A 20,992-nucleotide genomic window follows, 5' to 3' on the forward strand; every position below is an offset into this window, starting at 1 on the left:
AATTTTAATACCTACTCCGAATTTTTCTTTTGTTTCCTTTACTGCTTGCTCAATATACAGATTGAACAACATCGGGGAGAGGCTACAACCCTGTCTTACTCCCTTCCCAACCACTGCTTCCCTTTCATGTCCCTCGACTCTTATAACTGCCATCTGGTTTCTGTACAAATTGTAAATAGCCTTTCGCTCCCTGTATTTTACCCCTGCCACCTTTAGAATTTGAAAGAGAGTATTCCAATCAACATTGTCAAAAGCTTTCTCTAAGTCTACAAATGCTAGAAACGTAGGTTTGCCTTTCCTTAATCTTTCTTCTAAGATAAGTCGTAAGGTCAGTATTGCCTCACGTGTTCCAGTGTTTCTACGGAATCCAAACTGATCTTCCCCGAGGTTGGCTTCTACTAGTTTTTCCATTCGTCTGTAAAGAATTCGTGTTAGTATTTTGCAGCTGTGACTTATTAAGCTGATAGTTCGGTAATTTTCACATCTGTCAACACCTGCTTTCTTTGGGATTGGAATTATTATATTCTCCTTGAAGTCTGGGGGTATTTCGCCTGTCTCATACATCTTGCTCACCAGATGGTAGAGTTTTGTCATGACTGGCTCTCCCAAGGCCATCAGTAGTTCTAATGGAATGTTGTCTACTCCCGGGGCCTTGTTTCGACTCAGGTCTTTCAGTGCTCTGTCAAACTCTTCACGCAGTATCATATCTCCCATTTCATCTTCATCTACATCCTCTTCCATTTCCATAATATCGTCCTCAAGTACATCGCCCTTGTATAGACCCTCTATACACTCCTTCCACCTTTCTGCTTTCCCTTCTTTGCTTAGAACTGGATTTCCATCTGAGCTCTTGATATTCATACAAGTCGTTCTCTTATCTCCAAAGGTCTCTTTAATTTTCCTGTAGGCGGTATCTATCTTACCCCTAGTGAGATAGACCTCTACATCCTTACATTTGTCCTCTAGCCATCCCTGCTTAGCCATTTTGCACTTCCTGTCGATCTCATTTTTGAGACGTTTGTATTCCTTTTTGCCTGTTTCTCTTACTGCATTTTTATATTTTCTCCTTTCATCAATTAAATTCAATATTTCTTCTGTTACCCAAGGATTTCTACTAGCCCTCGTCTTTTTACCTACTTGATCCTCTGCTGCCTTCACTACTTCATCCCTCAAAGCTACCCATTCTTCTTCTACTGTATTTATTTCCCCCATTCCTGTCAATTGCTCCCTTATGCTCTCCCTGAATCTCTGTACAACCTCTGGTTCTTTTAGTTTATACAGGTCCCATCTCCTTAAATTCCCACCTTTTTGCAGTTTCTTCAGTTTTAATCTACAGGTCATAACCAATAGATTGTGGTCAGAGTCCACATCTGCCCCTGGAAATGTCTTACAATTTAAAACCTGGTTCCTAAATCTCTGTCTTACCATTATATAATCTATCTGATACCTTTTAGTATCTCCAGGGTTCTTCCATGTATACAACCTTCTTTCATGATTCTTAAACCAAGTGTTAGTTATGATTATGTTGTGCTCTGTGCAAAATTCGACTAGGCGGCTTCCTCTTTCATTTCTGTCCCCCAATCCATATTCACCTACTATGTTTCCTTCTCTCCCTTTTCCTACACTCGAATTCCAGTCACCCATGACTATTAAATTTTCGTCTCCCTTCACAATCTGAATAATTTCTTTTATTTCATCATACATTTCTTCAATTTCTTCGTCATCTGCAGAGCTAGTTGGCATATAAACTTGTACTACTGTAGTAGGTGTGGGCTTCGTATCTATCTTGGCAACAATAATGCGTCCACTATGCTGTTTGTAGTAGCTTACCCGCATTCCTATTTTCCTATTCATTATTAAACCTACTCCTGCATTACCCCTATTTGATTTTGTGTTTATAACCCTGTAGTCACCTGACCAGAAGTCTTGTTCCTCCTGCCACCGAACTTCACTAATTCCCACTATATCTAACTTCAACCTATCCATTTCCCTTTTTAAATTTTCTAACCTACCTGCCCGATTAAGGGATCTGACATTCCACGCTCCGATCCGTAGAACGCCAGTTTTCTTTCTCCTGATAACGACATCCTCTTGAGTAGTCCCCGCCCGGAGATCCGAATGGGGGACTATTTTACCTCCGGAATATTTTACCCAAGAGGACGCCATCATCATGTAATCATACAGTAAAGCTGCATGCCCTCGGGAAAAATTACGGCTGTAGTTTCCCCTTGCTTTCAGCCGTTCGCAGTACCAGCACAGCAAGGCCGTTTTGGTTATTGTTACAAGGCCAGATCAGTCAATCATCCAGACTGTTGCCCTCGCAACTACTGAAAAGGCTGCTGCCCCTCTTCAGGAACCACACGTTTGTCTGGCCTCTCAACAGATACCCCTCCGTTGTGGTTGCACCTACGGTACGGCTATCTGTATCGCTGAGGCACGCAAGCCTCCCCACCAACGGCAAGGTCCATGGTTCATGGGGGGGCACTGGGAACTATACACATGTAAAGTGGAAAGGTAAATTGTTAGGTTCAAATGGCTCTGAGCACTATGGGACTTAACATCTGTGGTCATCAGTCCCCTAGAACTTAGAACTACTTAAACCTAACTAACCTAAAGACATCACACACATCCATGCCAGAGGCAGGATTCGAACCTGCGACCGTAGCGGTCACGCGGTTCCAGACTGAAGCGCCTAGAACCGCACGGCCACACCAGCCGGCCTAAATTGTTAGGAATAAGCAGAATTCGGGGTACAACAACTCGCTTACCTGCGCCTCTTCCCGTCAAAATTTCTTACATCTAACCAGGCGTTCTACATGTTTTACATTACATGTATTACGAGAAGTACGAGGGTTGCCCAGAAAGTAACGCACCGCATTTTTTTCCTCAGCCGAAAACAATGCTACAAATGCGCAACGTTACGTGTGTATTATTTGCAGACTTCTGTGTGAGAGCGCCGAGTTTCTGTCACTTCCGACAGATAGAGTAGCTGCAGGACAGTTTCAAAATGGCGTCTGTAGGTGATGTACGTTACAAGCAACATGCCGTCATTGAATTTATCACTGCAGAGAAATAATCTGTGGCGGATATTCACAAACGCTTGTAACATCTGCTATCGACAGAAGTACAGTTAGTCGCTGGGCATGGAGGATGGGGTCATCAGAAGGCGGTTCGGTGCAGCTCCGCGATTTGCAGCGGTCGGGGAGACCATCCACGGCTGTCGCACTTGACATGTTGCAGCGAGCTGATGTCATTCGCGAGGACAGACGCATTACGACTCGGCAGTTGGCACTGCAGCTGTGAATCAGCATAGGAAGTGTGGATGCAATTATCTGCCCTCTTGGACATTGAAAAGTGTGTGCAAGATGGGTCCCACGGTGTCTAACGGTGGGTCACAAATCGTACAGAAAAAAACATTTGTCTTGATTTGTTGCAACATTTTCAAGCTGAGGGGGAGGCCTTGTCCCAGATTGTGACAGGTCATGAAACCTGAGCCCGAAACAAAAAGACAGTCGATGCAATGTCGCCATTTCCACTCCCCACAGAAGAAAAAATTCAAGGCAACTGCTTCCACCAGTAAGGTCAAGATCACCCTGTTCTGGGACTGTGAACGTGTGATACTCATTGATGTGATGTGAAGAGGTGGTACCATTAATTCAGATGCATATGTCAACATATTAACAAAACTCAAGATGCGCTTCCGGCGACTTCGGCGCCACAGCTACCTAGCAGATGTTTTTCTGCAACACGATAATACTCAGTCCTACGCAAGTCTGAGGACTGCTGAGCATATAGCAAAACAGGGTTGGACAGTGTTACCTCATCCACCCTACAGCCCTCACCTAGCCCCCTTGGACTTCTACTTGTTTGGACCATTAAGGGATGCCATTAGTGCAAGACATTTTGATGACAATGAGGAGGTGATTCACACAGTGAAGCACCAGCTCTGCGACTAGGGCAAGGATTGGTACCGAAAGGGCATACACGTCCTTGTTTCAGGCTGGAGGAATGGGATGGAGATTACGTGGAAAAATAGGGCGTGTAGATAAAACACCATTCTTTCGCGTGTGTGATTCTCATTATGTTCAATAAAGAATTGGTGATGAAAAAAATGTGGTGCATTACTTTCTGGGCAACCTCAACCCTCATATGTTATATTGTATTTAGAAATTTAAAATTACAGTTGCACAGATAAAAAACACACACCATTTATATTCATTCATGATGTGCATGACAATAAACAGATTATGGGTAGGTAGATTTTAATTATGAGTGCTAGTAGCAATGGGCATGAGAGAAAAGGGTGGAAGAGGCAGAGAAAGAGGACGGTGATAACACACAGCTAAAGATGATAGACTAAAACCAAGTGTCTTGACTGATAGAGAAATGAAAAGAGAAGGGAATGTAAGAAAAAAAAGAGATGCGTCACTAAGAAATTATTCCAGTGGATGTGATGTTCACATATCCACAAACAAATAATTACAATTTCAGAAAAATTGGATGATTTATTCAGAGAAAGAGCTTCACAAATTGAGCAGATCAGTAAAGCATTTGTACACCTCTAGCCTTTATGCAATCAGTTATTCGGCTTGGTGCTGATTGGTAGACTTGTTAGATGTCCTCCTGAAAGATGTCGTGCGAAATTCTGTGCAACTAGTGAGTTAGATAGTCCAAGTCCCGAAGAAGTTAGAGGGCTCTGCCTATAGTGCTCCAAAAGTTCTCAACTGGGAAAAGATCTGGCGATCTTGCTGGCCAAGGCAGGGTTTGGCAAGAACGTAGACAAGCAGGAGAAACTCTCGCTCTGTGTGGGCGGGCATTATCTTGCTGAAATGAAGACCAAGGATGGCTCGACATCAAGGCCAACAACACGGGATGTAGAATATCGTTGTAGCACTGCTGTGCTGTAAGAGTGCCGCGGGTGACAACCTGCTATGAAAGAAGTGGCAGCCCAGACTATCACTCCTGGTTGTGGGGCTGTAGGACGGGCGACCGTCAGGTTGGTACCCCACTGCTGTCTGGGTCGTCTTCAGACACGTCTTCGGACTGGAGTCTTATTGTCTCGCGCACAATTGTCTTCAGTGACGAGTCCACTTCGAACTGAGCCCTGATGACCAGCGAAGTCCTCAACTCCATGTCGTAACAGTTTGTTTCATTAGGCAGCACTATGGGATTGTTGTTGTTGTTGTTGTTGTTGTTGTTGTGGTCTTCAGTCCAGAGACTGGTTTCATGCAGCTCCCATGCTACTCTATCCTGTGCAAGCTTCATCATCTCCCAGTGCCTACTTCTACCTACATCCTTCTGAATCTACTTGGTGTATCCATCTCTTGGTCTCCCTCTACGATTTTTACCCTGCACGCTGCCCTCCAATACTAAACTAGTGATCCCTTAATGCCTGAGAAAATGTCCTATCAACCGGTCCCTTCTTCTTGTCAAGTTGAGCCACAAACTACTCTTCTCCCCAATTCTATTCAATACCTCCTCATTAGTTAGGTGATCTACCCATCTAATCTTCAGCATTCTTCTGTAGCACCAAATTTCGAAAGCTTCTATTCTCTTCTTGTCCAAACTATTTATCGTCCATGCTACACTCATTACAAATACTTTCAGAAACGACTTCCTGACACTTAAGTCTATACTCGATGTTAACAAATTTCTCTTCTTCAGAAACGCTTTCCTTGCCATTGCCAGTCTACATTTTATATCCTCTCTACTTCGACCATCATCAGTTATTTTGCTCCTCAAATAGCAAAATCATTTACTACTTCAAGAATCACTTCAAGAATTCGACTACATTCCATTATCGTCGTTTTGCTTTTGTTAATGTTCATCTTATATCCTCCTTTCAAGACACTGTCCATTCCGTTCAACTGCTCTTCCAAGTCCTTTGCTATCTCTGACAGAATTACAATGTCATCGGCGAACCTCAAAGTTTTTATTTCTTCTCCATGGATTTTAATACCTACTCCGAATTTTTCTTTTGTTTCCTTTACTGCTTGCTAAATATAAAGATTGAATAACGTCGGGGACAGGCTACAACCCTGTCTCACTCGCTTCCCAACCACTGCTTCCCTTTCATGCACCTCGGCTCTTATAACCGCCATCTGGTTTCTGTACAAATTGTAAATAGCCTTTCGTCTACGGGATTATAGTTTCTCTTTCGTATCTCCCCAAATAACTTGTTCCTAATTGTAATCCCTAGGTATTCAGTTGAATCGACAACCTTTAAATTTGTGTGATTTATCACATAATCGATCTTTAATAGACTTTTTGTGCCCATGTGGAGGAGCTCACACTTTTTATTGTTTAAGATCAATTGCCACTGTTTTCACTGTAGTAATGTCTCGAGTAAGTCATTCATTTATTATTTTATCCATGATGGCTGGAGAACTCAGTAACTGTTACGAATTACAACGATGATGAAAAAAAAGACACTACACCATTTACAATTATGCTGAACGAATGATTTTTATGGACACGACTTGTTTTGGGTGTTAAATCATTTTATTGTCTTCCATTCCTTTTTTTAGGACTTAAGACCATTTCCAGCTGGCAGTGTACCTCCTGTGCGGATTAAATATAAATTCCCACGCGTGAATACAAAATGTCAGCTCGTGACAGCTGTTTCCCTGATTATTGTGCCTCATTTGAATTAACGCACTTACTCGCAGACATTGCAAAGTTTGATCTCAACAAGGAATGCGCAGAAGAGGGCGCCCCAGTCTCTGTAAACGTAATCACTTACTGCTGGTGTGGTGTTGGACTGATCCTCCAGCTTTGGATTCATTCGTGTTGTATTTCTTCTATGTTAAAACTGTCACAATATCTAGTGTAATTATGAGAATTGTACAGCACCATAACTGGTTGTAGAGATTTCTCCCCTCATCGCTGAATGTAGTAGTAGTAGTAGTAGTAGTAGTAGTTGTTGTTGTTATTGTTATTTTGAGTTCAAAGATGGTTTGATTCAATTCTTCATGTTAGTCTATCCAGCGCACGTCACGAACTTCCTCAGCCCCGAAAAACTACTGCAAACTACATCCACTAGAAACTGCTTACCTTACTCAAACCTTGGTCTCCCTCTACAAATTTTGCGCCGTCCGCTTCTCTCAGTCGCCATATTGGCTTCCACTTGATTCGTGAGGATGTGTTCTATTAACCAATCCCCTATTTAATCAAGTTGTGCATAAATTTCTTTCCTTCTGTATACTGTTCAGTACCTCTTCATAAATTATACACATCTAATCTTCAGCACTATTCTGCAGAAACACATTACAAACGCTTTTCTTCTCCTATCTGAACAGATTATCGTTCACATTTTATTTCTGAACGAAGCTTCGCTCCAAACAGAGAATTCGGGAAGAAATTTCGAACATTTAAGTTTACATTCAATTTTTCCCCTTTCCTAGAAGCAATTTTCTTTCTGTTGTCAGGATATTTTGCACTGATGTGACAAAAGTCCCAATATCGTGTCGTGCCTAGTGCAGCAACTCGACGTGGCATGGACTCAACAAGTCGTTTGAAGCCCCTGCAGAAATACTGAGCCATGTTGCCTATATAATCGCCCCTAATTGCAAATGTGTTGCCGGTGCAGGATTTTGTGCACGAACTGACTTCTCTACTGTGTCCCATAAATTTTTCGATGTTATTCACGTCGGCTGATGTGGATGGCCAAATAATTCCTCGAACTGTCCAGAATGTTCTTCAAACCAATCACGAACAATTGTGGTGGCTGCCATCCATAAATATTTCATCGTTGTTTGGGAACATGACGTCCATGAATAGCTGGAAATGTTCTCCAAGTAGCCGAGGATAACCATCTCCAGTCAATGATCGGTTCAGATGAAGCAGAAGGCCCAGTCTATTCCATATAAACACAGCCCACACAATTTTGGAGGTGACACCAGGTTGCACATTGCCTTCTTGACAACTTCATTCCGTGACTTCGTGGGGCGTGCGCCCCACTCTAACCCTACCATTAGCTCTTACCAACTGCAATCAACTGGTCTGATCAGGCCACGGTTTTCCAGATACATAGGGTCTGACCAATAAGGACTCGAGCCTAGGAGAGGCGCTGCAGGCACTCTCGTCGGTCGTCTGCTGCCATAGTTCACTAACGCCATACTTTGCCGCACGTCCCATATTGATTTCTGCGGTTATTTCACGCAATGTTGCTTGTCTCTTAGCACTGACAACTGTACGCATACGCCACTGCTCTCTGTCGTTAAGTGAGGCCGTCGGCCACTGCGTTATCGTTGGTGAGAGGTAATGCCTGAAATTTGGTATTCTCGCACACTCTTGACACTGTCGATCTTGGAATATTGACCTCTCTATTGATTTCCGAAATGGAATGTCTCATGTGTCTAGTTCAAACTACCATTCCGTGTTTAAACTCTGTTGATTCCCTTCATGCGGCCATAATGACGTCGGAAGCCGTTTCACATGAATCACCTGAGTAGAAATGACAGCTCTGCCAATGGACCGTATACGAGATACTACGCCATCTGTATATGTGCATATCGCTCTCCCACGTCTTAACTCACCAACTACTTTTAGTGTCTCAAGTCCTAACCTAATTCCTTCAGTATCGCCTGATATAATTTGGATGCATTCGAGCAACCATTATTTTAAATTTATAGATGTTAATCTTATAACCTCTTTTCAAGACACTACCCATTCCGTTCAACTGGTCTTCCAAGTCCTTTTTCTATCTCGATTCAAATGGCTCTGAGCACTATGGGACTTAAAATCTGAGGTCATCAGTGCCCTAGAATTTAGAACTACTTAAACCTAATTAATCTAAGGACATCACACACATCCATGCCCGAGGCAGGATTCAAACCTGCGACCGTAACGGTCGCGCGGTTCCAGACTGAAGCGCCTAGAACCGCTCGGCCATACCGGCCGGCTTGCTATCTCGGAAAGGATTGCAATGTCATTGGTAAACCTCGACATTTTTATTTCTTAACATCGAAATTCCCTGTTGACATTTATGCTTCGTTTCCTTTACTGCTTGCGAAACGTACAGATTTAGTGACAAGTGGGACAGCCTAAAATCCTGCCTCACTGCCTTCCCAAATGTTTATCTTTCATATCCTCAACCTTTACAACTGCAGTCTGGTTCTGTACAATTAGTAGGAATACTTTCGCTCCCTCTATTTTATTTCTGCTGTCTTCAGAATTTGTAAGACTGTATTTCAGTCAACAATGTCAAAAACTTTCTCTAAGTTTACACATACTATTGAGTCCATCTTTTAAGGTAAGTCGAGAGTGAGTATAACCTGGTGTGTTCCTGCGAGCGGCGTTCAATAAATAAAGCAACACCTTTTTTTTTGTGAAAGGCGGTTGGTTTCATTCAGGATTCCAGTACACCAAATTGTATTCCACTCTTTTGGCTAGAAAACCCTGTCTTTCAACATAATATCCGTTCAATGCTACGGCCTTACGCTGCCTTACTGGGAGGACCAGAACGCCCGCGTGGCACAACTCGACTGGTCGACGTCAGAGCCGACGCCTTGCTGCATCAGTGACCTCCCATCGTCCACGTACTGCTGTCCGCCAAGTGAATCCTTCATTGGGCCAAACAGATGGAAACTGGAAGGTGCGATATCCAAGCTGTAGGGTGGACGAGGAAGAACTGTCCAGTTATTTAATTTATTCGTGTCAAAAGTGTTGCATAAAAATAGGCAGAGAGAAAAGCAGGCTAAATGCATAAAATTAATACATACAAAAGGAACTGTAGATAAAATGTGAGGAAAACAGAGCTATATAATATTAGTTATATGTAAAACAGATTACAAACACTAAATATAAGGCCAAAAATTAGCGAGCTCTACGACATTGTCCCTGGCTCACGAAAGAACCTCCAACGTGCAGGAAACTGGGCACTGAAGACAGCTGTACAGGTGCTTGGTGGTTTGTTGTGCTCCGCATTCGCATAAACTTGATGGTTCCCCAATATAGTTCTATTTGGAAATATTATCCTTTGTTCTACCCACATCACTTTTTAGTCTGTTGAGAGACTTCCATGTTTTCCGTTGCAGGTTTTCGTCTGGGGAGAGGGCCTCCGAAGCTAAGATCCTTGGTGCGATATCTGCGTTTCTAGTTGCCCACAGGTTTTTTCGTGCCATTTACGGTGGCGTCCTTGACAGAAAGTTTTAGAAAGCTTTTCCTACATTTCAGGCTGCGTGGGGGAGGTTGGTATCCACGTACCGAGTGAGCAGCGTTTACTTCCAATTTGCTTCTCTCTGTGTTCGCGGCTAGTTCCCGTTTTATATCTAATGGGGCTATCGCCGCCAGGCTGTAGAGTTTGTAGGTAGGGGTTGCTCTCAAGCATCCTGATGTTATTCTGCATATCTCGTTGAGAGCAACATCTACATGCCTGGCATGATCAGAACTGTACCAAACAGGGCAGGCGTATTCAGCAGCAGAGTAACATAGTGCAAATGCCAATGCTCTGAGTACAGTCGGTTGGGCACCCTACCCGCTACTTGTGAGCTTTCTGATGATGTCATTGGTGGCGGATATTTTTTGTTTCGTAATATTCAATGCTTCCTAAATGTCAGTGCACTGTCCAACATGACCCCCATATATTTTGGATTATGACAGTGCTCCAGCTTCACACCATCCCATACGACTTTTAATTTTCTGTTAACGCCCACCGAAGCTTTGTGAGCTTCCTCTCGGGTGCGCAGACTTGTGGGAGGCCCTGCTTTGTCAAGGAGAAGAAGCAGTTCGTTTGCATTTTTGTGGCGACGAAAACGCTGAAGTCGTTTCTTCAATTTCCTGAGGGTAGCACAAAACGCTTCAGAGTTGATCGTTAGATCCCGAGGGAGGACATCAAACACAATAATCTTGTGAGAGTCCCAGAAGTCCGTCGTCATAACCTTACCGGCTCGGGTTGCGGCTTTGAACTGCTGTGGCGCCACTACGTGGACTGACGTTTTGTTTCCTGGTCGAACTACCGAACCCGTGCTTCATCACTTGTGACGATGTTCGACAAAAACTATCATGATTAGCCTCTTAATGCGTGAGCAATTCCGCGCAAATGGTCCTTCAAGCCTCTATGGTCTTCTGGTAGACGGCGAGTAACCCAGCTGGTGGACGAGTGTGTCACTCCAGTTGTGCAGCGAGTTGTTTGATTGTGATCCGTCGATCACCTCGAATGAGACTGTCCGCACGTTTCAGCTTTGCAGGAGTCACAGCTGTGTGCAGAATGCGGAAGGATGGATAGGTTTTTGCGACCTCGTCGCGGTGATGACACCTCGCCCAATGAATCACCTTGTCTTTGTTCACTGTCAGGTCTCCGTAGATATTCTTCAAGCGCCTATGAATATAAGCAGTACTATAGATTTCCGCCAAAAGAAGCTGAATGACAGCTCTCTGCTTGGAACGCACCTACGTTACAGACGCTATTTCGAAGGCTTCGAAGCCGTCACCTATCGGAACCTCTTGAAACTATAGGGACTGAAGCGGGAGTATCCACGTTGTCCTACAACAAATTCCGTATTTTTTGAAGTGAAACTGGCCGAGGAAAAATTGCACTGCGCTACTTATTGAACTCCCCTCGTACACTGAATAGAGAATTAGCGGGCAGCGTAAGAGAACGTACCCATCCGCCGTTGCTGGCGATCCAGGGCGCGAGCTCCTCCTCGAGCACGTCGGCCATGGCCTCGGTGAGGCCCTGCATGTAGTCGGCGTGGTTCTGGCGCACGCAGTCCACCGCCAGCCCGCCCGCCACGGCGAACAGCGACACCACCTTGGCCCACGTCACCTGCCACACACGTACAAGCGCGCCGCTCATGTCTGCGTTCTGGAGCAAAAGTCTCTCACAAGCAAGGCCAGAAACAGTGGCGCTTCAGAAATTATAAGTCTATCATATCAGTAGCGACTTACATAAATTTATCTGCGCCCTCGGTTTTCTGATATTCCAGACAGTACTACAGAAATCGTGTTCATTGTACAATCTTGCTGCACATAGATCTCTGTACAATGATTACATCAAAATGAAGTACACAGAACGACACTGCTGCACATTAAAATTGCAACACCAGGAAGGATGACGAATAACATGACTTTTCTGAGACTTTCGTGAAACCATTTCGAAAGAGTATTACTAAAATGACTATTTTTACATGGCAATAGCGAATGTAAACAAATAATTTTAGTAGTTTACAATATTGTAAACAATTTCAACAGTTTACGGATTTATGTGGGTTTGGTTTTTAGTCGAATATGTGGACTAACTTTTACTTCAGTGGCGAGAGGCAGCGATGGGCCACTCTATGATTTGCATAGTGACAATGAGTGTAGAAATAACTTTTAGGAATGGCATATAACAAAAAATAAAAAAGGAGATTTTATAATACCTCGAAGCACCTATGTAACAGTAATGAATAACTGATTATACTACACTCATGCTCATAAATTAAGGATAATTGCAGAATGCGGTGCCACACAACTTGGTACTACACAAAACTTGGCGCTGATAGCATATGCACATAGGGAACACACACGACACAGATCTGTAAGTCCACGGTATTGGTGATAAGTTGAGAAAACCGTCCCGAAACACATGTGCTACAAAACGCCACTGTTTCCTGCGCATTTACCCCAACATCAATATGGGATATGATCACCATGCACACGTGCACAGGCCGCACAATGGGTTGGCATACTCTGGGTCAGGTGGTCGAGCAGCTGCTGGGGTACAGCCTCCCATTCCTGCACCAGAGCCTGTCGGAGCTCCTAAAGTGTCGTAGGGGTTTGAAGACATGCAGCGATACATCGACCGAGAGCATCTCACACGTGCTCGACGGGGTTTAGGTCTGGAGAACAGGCAGGCCACTCCATTCACCTGTTTCAAGGTACTCCTCCACGATGGCATCTCGGTGGGGCCGTGCATTATCATCCACCAGGAAGAAGGCGGGACCCACTGCAGCCCTGAAAAGGCGGACATACTGGTGCAAAATGACGTCCCGATACACCTGACCTGTTACAGTTCCTCTGTCAAAGACATGCTGGAGTGTACGTGCACCAATCATAATTTCACTCCACATCATTAAACCACGACCTCCATACAGGTCCCTTTCCAGGACATTAAGGGGTTGGTATCTGGTTCCGGGTTCACGCCAGGTGAAAACGCGGCGAGAATCATTGTTCAGACTATATCTGGACTCGTCTGTGAACATAACCTGGGACTACTGTTCCAATGACCACGTACTGTGTTCTTGACACCAGGCTTTAGGGGCTCTCCTGTGACCAGGGGTCAGTGGAATGCACCTTGCAGGTCTCCGGTCGAATAAACCATGTCTGTTCAGTCGTCTGTAGACTGTGTGTCTAGAGACAACTGTTCCAGTGGGTGTGGTAAGGTCCCAAACAAGGCTACGTGCAGTACTCTGTGGCCGTCTGCGATGGTGAGATATCGGTCTTCTTGTGGTGTTGTACATTGTGGACGTCCCGTACTGTAGCGCCTGGACACGTTTCTTGTCTGCTGTAATCGTTGCCATAATCTTGAGATAAGACTTTGTGGCACACGGAGTGCCTGTGCTACGACCTGCTGTGTTTGACCAGCCTCCAGTCGGCGTAGTATTCTACTCCTCACAACGTCATCAATATGTGTTCTTTGAGCCGTTTTCAACACACAGTCACCATTAGCACGTCTGTAAACGTCTGCACACTTACTCGCTGTACCATACTCTGACAAGCACAAACACACCTCAGTGTATGTGGACTGCTGCCAGCGCCACCGTGCGACGACCGCAGGTCAAATGCACCGCATGGTCATACCCCAAGGTGATTTAAACCCGCAAACCGCCCATCAGAGCGTTGTTTCACCATGTGTGAACATTATCCTTAATTAATGAGAATGAGTGTAGTAAGGGCTGTAATTAGTATCAAAGTTCATTATGTGTTATTAAGAATTAACGTCAACTACGCAGTGCTGTAGTCACATGGCTGTAGCTTTATCGATAAACTTTGACTGCCTGAAAAATTGCATGTGTAAGCATCGCCTTTGGATTATGCGTGTTTCCCGCATTTTTGTAACATATTGGTGCACAGCAGAACAATTTTATTGTGCAGGATTAAAAGTTTCATAAATGTTCCATCAGCGAGCTGGGAACGGAGTGGGTTGGAGCTGAACTGATGTGCCAGACATTTTGTCAATACGGCACACCGCCAATGCAAAAGACATAGTGGGCAGGATAGGAAGAAATGCAAACACCTCTAGACTACTTAGCAAGCTAGTGTGAGGTAACACTATTTAACTTCGCATCCGAACACCGCTACAAAGTCAAATGTCGACAGAAAGATCGAGCTCAATGACGCGGAATCATTACCATAGAGAGGCAATGGGTCCGATAAATGGGGACAAATATACTCACAAATAGTATTCAGAGCCGCCGTGTCATGGGTGGGGACTCGCTCCTGTAAATGATGCAGTTCTCGGAGCACAAGAACACATTCGGTCGTGTTACCATTCAGTCTATGTCAAGCAACCACAGAGGTTCACAGAAACCACGACGACCTGTCCGACGATGGTCATTCTGCTACCTGCTTGGTGACTTCAACACCGGGGCAGGCAGACCCTATGCATACCACAGCCACTGTCTGCCACTCCTGCCTAATGGGTCATCGCGTATGAGAAGACTGGTGAGCGGTCAGCCCACCTCCACTACTGGATCATCGAGGAAGATCTACAAGCTACCATCTTCGCTCCGAGCTGTCGAGGCGTGTACGCGCAGGCTCCTGGCCCACCGGTGAACATCTGCTGCAGTCTTGGTCGAGCCAGGGCCTCTCTGCACGACAACCGGCGTCTTGGAACACAGTCGGCTATTGCCACCTGAGCACAAGACGGGGCGATCGTCGACAGCGTTGAGGTGGTAGCCGACCCGGGCCACCGTAGAAGGCCCGGAGCGCTGCGCCCATCTCGCCCACCACCATCTCCAGGTTTGCGTGCATCCGGGCACCGACCTGCGGCAGTGCTGTCACGACGTGCTGTGTGTTAGCATTCGATCACGCACGTGCGCTCCGCGCTCGACCGGAACCAGCATCTTTGAAGTAACTAAACCTTTGTAAACATTGCTCGATCAGTGAACATATGTACAGATAAAGCTGTATCACTGACATCTTCGAACGTGCACTCGCTAAACTTTGTTCGACCAGTGAAGGTATTTGCGAGCAACGCTGTATCACCTCCGAGCCTGCACCGGACTACTCAGCCTCACTTGTCACTCTGTTTCCTGATTACAACGCGAGCCAGCTCAGGTCGTAATACTGGCGGCCGGAAGTGCTTTGGAGGAGCTGTAATTTGTAAGTAGATGATTCGTGTGAAAAGGATTGCGATGTGATTACGGCCACAAAATGGGAATTAACAGATTTTGAACGCGGAACGGTAGTGGGAATTCAGTGCTCCGAGATCCACAGTGTCTTGAATGTGCCGAGAACACCAACTTTCAGGAATTACCTCTTACCACGGAGAACGTAGTGGCTGACGGCCTTCACTTAACGACCGAGAGCAGCCGCGCGTTTGTGTAGAGTTGTCAGTGCTAACAGGCAAGCAACTCTACGTTGCAGAAATCAATGTGGGACTTGCGATGGACGTATCCGTTAGGACAGTGCGGTTAAATCTGTCGTTAATGGGCTATGGCAACAGGCGACCGACGCGAGTGCATTTTTGCTAGTAGCACGACACCCCCTGCAGCGCCTCTCCTGAGCTCATGACCATATCGGTTGGACTCTAGACGACTGGAAAACCGTGACCTGTTCAGGTGAGCCGCGATTTCGGTTGGTAAGAGCTGGTGTTAGGGTTCGAGTGTGGCGCAGACCCCAATAAGCCGTGGACACAACTGATCAACAAAGCACCGTGCAAACTGATGATGGCTTCATAATGGCGTGGGGTGTGTTTACATGGAATAGACTGGGTCCTGTGGTCCAACTGAACCGATCATTGACTAGAAATTGTTATTTTCGGCTACTTGGTGACTATTTGCATTCATGGACTTCATGTTACCATGTAACGACGTCACTGGGTCACAATTGCTTGAATTCGAGCGAATGATTTGGCCACCCACATCGGCCGACATGAATCATGTCGAACATTTATGGGACATAATCGAGAGGTCAGTTCGTGCTCAAAATCCTGCATCGATAGCACTTTCTCAATTATGGATGGCTATAGAGACGCCTACGTGCTTATGTGCATGTCCAATTCCTGGCTCAAGATATGTGATGCAGTGTACGGTCCTGCTCAACCGAGCGAAGAATATATATATATATCAGTCATATCAGGCGAAAATCGCGAGGGGTCGTTGAGATCCCCAATGGCGTTGATTATGGACGTACTTTATCCACTAATTCCGTAGTTGCAGGAGAGTCATGGAATCGTGTTATGCAGGCAGCAATGTTTCTCAATGTTAAACTACAGTCTCGATTAACCACAATCCTGCCGCTGGTGTATTCATTACAAGAAGCGTAACACCATCCTGTCACAAGCAGCCGACATTCAAATATAATCACTATATGAGAAACCTGCTGTGTAATCATTTGTCACACATGGAATGAAAGTGGCGTTATTCCAACGTACTTTCTGTACCTGTGTTGAAATGCTCATCATTTCCATACCTAAGGATATTGTACGTTCCATGCCAATCTGACTTCTTCTTACGTGTCACCTTCATGGTGTTGCAGTTTTAATACCCAACAGAATAGATAAATTCTGGATCTATAATATTACTGTAAAAGCTACACAATTTCCAAAACAATTGTTTTTGTGTGTTCTTTGAAGTTTTCACCAGCAGTCCACTGTTGGCAGTAGTGCAAGCAAGACTAGATACGAGTATGCCATTAGAAGCGAAAAGGTTCACATTCCGAGAAGGATGACAGGTATGGCAGTAGAGGGCTCCGGGGAAAGAGAAAAGCCAAAGAAGGTGTAAATCTATTATGTACGGGACGACTGGAAGAAGAAAAAAGCTGATGCTGGGTGAGACACAGGGCCGGATTAAATGGAAGAAACTTGCCACAAACATCGACGCTGCCTAAGACAGGAAAATACGACGTAGCTGCAGTAGCAGCAGCAGCTGGACAAGAAATAGTAAAGGAGAAGTGGCAAAGGTGATTTAAATCGATCCGCCGCTGTCTGATCTTACTAGTTAGTACAAAACTCTAGAACTGAGACAAGACTGTGCTGGTGACTGATGAGCAAAGAGATAATCCAAGCGGCTTTGAAGTCATAAACAATATGCAATTGGACGTTCCACAGTTTTCACAACAATAACAGCAGGACCAATGCTTCCTGAGCGGATTATATCTGCTAAGAGAATTTTAAAAATAAATTGAAATTAAGTTTTCTTGACTGTTTTGATGTATTTACAACATGAGTGTTTCTTCTCTTGGGATTATGAAACAATAATCTAACGCAATGGAAGAAAATATTGAAAGCATCTGTACGCTCTTGAAAAAAATAATAAATTAAAACTTAAATCGATCTATGTTCCGCTTCTTGAATTAGCGTATTCTGTAAATTAGATTGTTTTTTCGGCGTTGTTGCAATAAAAGATTTCAGAGAGTTAAGGCATAAGGGGGAGATCATAAAACTTCCGTTCGAAAGCCTTGCAGTCCAGAATCGGTATGCAATGAAGTACGAGGCGTGTTCTTTTAAGTAAGTACCGTTTTGAAATTAAAAAAAGACGTGATAAGATATCTCGATAATTTTGTTTTTACATGGATGCCTGTACCCTAATCTACGCACTGACGCCATTACAGTCTGATTCTTCCTTGTTTACGTTGTGTACTGAGTGTTTAAGATGCTTCCGATAATCGTGAGCCCCCGACTGTGAAGTACGGACTGTTATAAGATTTCTTAGTGCTAAAGACCTAAAAGCGATCGATATTCATCGTGAGATCTGTGCAGTTTACGGGGAAAAGATTATGAGTGATGGAATATTAAGAAAGTGTGTGAGAGCATTTTAAGATGGTGGCACAAATGTGCATGATGAACAACGGAGTGGGCGTCCTTCGGTCGTTGATGAAAGTTTGATGCAGGAAGTGGACAACACGGTGAGAGAAAACAGATATCCTCCTAGTGTGATGACTTTCCTGTTTCTGGTAGTGCTTTGTATGGCATTGTGACCGAGCACTTGAATTACCGAAAATTGTACGCACGTTGGGTACCGAAAATGTTGACGGATGTGCACAAAACCAAACGTTTAGACAGTGCATTGGCTTTTCTTGAGCGGTACCACAACGACGGTGATGATTTCTTAAGCCAAATTGTTAAGGGCGATGAAACAAGGGTGGCCTACGTCACACCAGAATCAAAGCAACAGTCCATGGAAGTTGAGCAAGGGCATCGTTTTGCTTCAAGACAATCCCCGTCCGCATGTGGCGAATCAGAGCAAAGATCTTATCACATCTTTTCGATGGGAAACTCTAGAATCTAGATCATCCTCCGTACAGCCCCGATCTTGCGCCTAGTGACTACCATCTGTTCCTGCACTTGAAGAAACACCTGGGCGGTCAGTGACTTCAAGACGATGACGAAGTCAAAACAGTGGTGATGCAGTGGTTAACAAGTCAGGCTGCAGATTTCTATGAGGAGGGTATTCAAAAACTGGTACAACGTTATGACAAGGGCCTCAATATTAAAGGAAATTATGGAGAAAAGGAGATTAAGGTACAGGCTTTCATGTAAAAATAAAATTATCGAGATATCTTAGCACGTCTTTTTTAATTTCAAAACGGTACTTACTTAAAAAAAGACGCCTCGTAAATTCACTCCGCTGACGCAACAGGCTGAAAATCCCCGTCTGGTAAAACACAGCGCCCTACTGCGTGAAGAAATCCGTAACTGCCTGCTGCACATCCTCACGCGACAGGAGTCGTTGACCCTTCCAATAGACGGAAGGCGTGATAATCGCATGGGGGAGAGATTAGGGCTATAGGGCGGATGCTCGGGCGCCTCTCACTTGAGTTGGCGTAACTCCTGCGTTACGACCGTTGTGATAGGGGCAAGTGCCTTATCACGAAGCAGCAGCGCTCCGTGTCGCACCATTCCACAACGGCGGTTTTCGACAGACATGCTGCTCTATACACTCTTCGTTCTCCCATGGATTGTACCATGGATTTGTCCTTCAGCAGACAAGAAAAGAAAAACAGCACATTGGTCTTGCTTGGACACATTTAAAAATAACGTCGCCATAATTGACGTTTCCGCATTTACCCCACGCACTTCGGAAACACACGAATGCCACCTAACCCCTTGCCTACATGTCGGTGCTTCTACACCAGCACCGACGTAACACTAGGTTGCGTTTATGCTGCAGCAACGTCCTCAGAAACTTTATGATCGCTCTTGTATAAGACTTTAGAAATATTAGTGTCGGATTTCCACAGTCTAAGTCTTTGCAAAAAATTTGTGAGATTACGATAAATGACTATTTATAGTGAAGCACTGTGTTGTAAGAAGCAGAGGAGCACTTGGAAATGAGTAGCACTGCAGATTGTCTGCCAGGCAGGTGCGGACGGTACGCTGGCACAGGGGAAGCTATTCTGACCCTTCACAGGAGGGAGGCGACTGCTGACTTTAAGAGAAAAACGCAGCAGATCACTTGTTTTGCAGTGGTATTGACTACAGGCCTAGAAAAGGATTACATTCACATCATCACGATTGCTACGAAGCACACCAACTCTATGCCAGTAAAAGCTCTGCAAATGAGGGGTGGGTACACCTGCCATTAAGTTATAATGTGCAGGATGGGACGCGTCTCAGCGGGTCGAATCTAAAAAGACATGGTGAAAGCTTCGCAAGCGCACGGTATTCGTCGTAATCTTTCTTGCTTTGATAATACAGACTTGATCTTCATCATAGGCATATTTTAAAAAGTGGGTAAGTAATCTTCAGCTTGGAGAGGCTGTTGCACAGGTGAGATGCAGTCGAAACTATTGAGTTATATTTTAGTGTCCAAAATAGAATAATAACTACATTTTGAATCAATTCATGATAGTATGGCCCTTACCAATAGTCATGATTATGTTATTGCGGTAAGTGAAAGATTTCGAATAAAATAATTGGCCTCCAAGAAGCGAGTATCTACTCTAACGGCCATTAAAATTGTTACACCACGAAGATGACGTGTTACAGACGCGAAATTTAATCGACAGGGAGAAGATGCTGTGATATGCAAATGATAAGCTTTTCGGAGCATTCACATAAGGTTGGCGCCGGTGGCGACACCTAGCAACGTGCTGACATGAGAAAAGTTTCCAACCGATTTCTCATACACAAACAGCAGTTGACCGGCGTTGCCTCATGAAACGTTGCCGTGATGCCTCGTGTAAGGAGGAGAAATGCGTACCATCACGTTTCCGACTTTGATAAAGGTCGGATTGTAGCCTGTCGCGTTTGCGGTTTATCGTATAGCGACATTGCTGCTCGCGTTGGTTGAGATCCAATGACTGTTAGCAGAATATGGAATCGGTGGGTTCAGGAGGGTAATACGGAACGCCGTGCTGGATCCCAACGGCCTCGCATCACTAGCAGTCGAGATGACAGGCATCTTATCCGCATGGCTGTAACGGATCGTGCAGCCACGTCTCGATCCCTGAGTCAACAGATGGGGACGTTTGCAAGACAACAACCATCTGCACGAACAGTTGGACGACGTTTGCAGCAGCATGGACTATCAGCTCGGAGACCACGGCTGCGGTTACCCTTGACGCTACATCACAGACAGGAGCGCCTGCGATGGTGTACTCAACGACGAACCTGGGTGCACGAATGGCAAAAAGTCACTTTTTCGGATGAATCCAGGTTCTGTTTATAGCATCATGATGGTCGTATCAGTGTTTGGCGACATCGCGGTGAGCGCACGTTGGAAGCGTGTATTCGTGATCGCCATACTGGCGTATCACCCGGCGTGATGGAACGGGGTGCCATTGGTTACACGTCTCAGTCACCTCTTGTTCGCATTGACGGCACTTTGAACAGCGGACGTTACAT

At 44.9% G+C, this 20,992-nt stretch overlaps 1 protein-coding gene across 2 annotated transcripts in view; it reads right to left on the minus strand.

Annotated features, from left to right (window-relative positions):
- Positions 1-20,992, minus strand: part of LOC126457912 (bcl-2-related ovarian killer protein-like) — a 178,469-nt gene that overhangs the window by 14,791 nt on the left and 142,686 nt on the right. For both annotated transcript variants that reach the window (XM_050094597.1, XM_050094598.1), the window contains one exon: positions 11,606-11,767. In XM_050094597.1, coding sequence (XP_049950554.1) covers positions 11,606-11,767 — 162 coding nt within the window. The remainder of the gene's footprint in view (positions 1-11,605; positions 11,768-20,992) is intronic.

Source organism: Schistocerca serialis, chromosome 2 (assembly GCF_023864345.2).
Source record: "Schistocerca serialis cubense isolate TAMUIC-IGC-003099 chromosome 2, iqSchSeri2.2, whole genome shotgun sequence".
Taxonomy (NCBI): Eukaryota; Metazoa; Arthropoda; class Insecta; order Orthoptera; family Acrididae; genus Schistocerca; species Schistocerca serialis.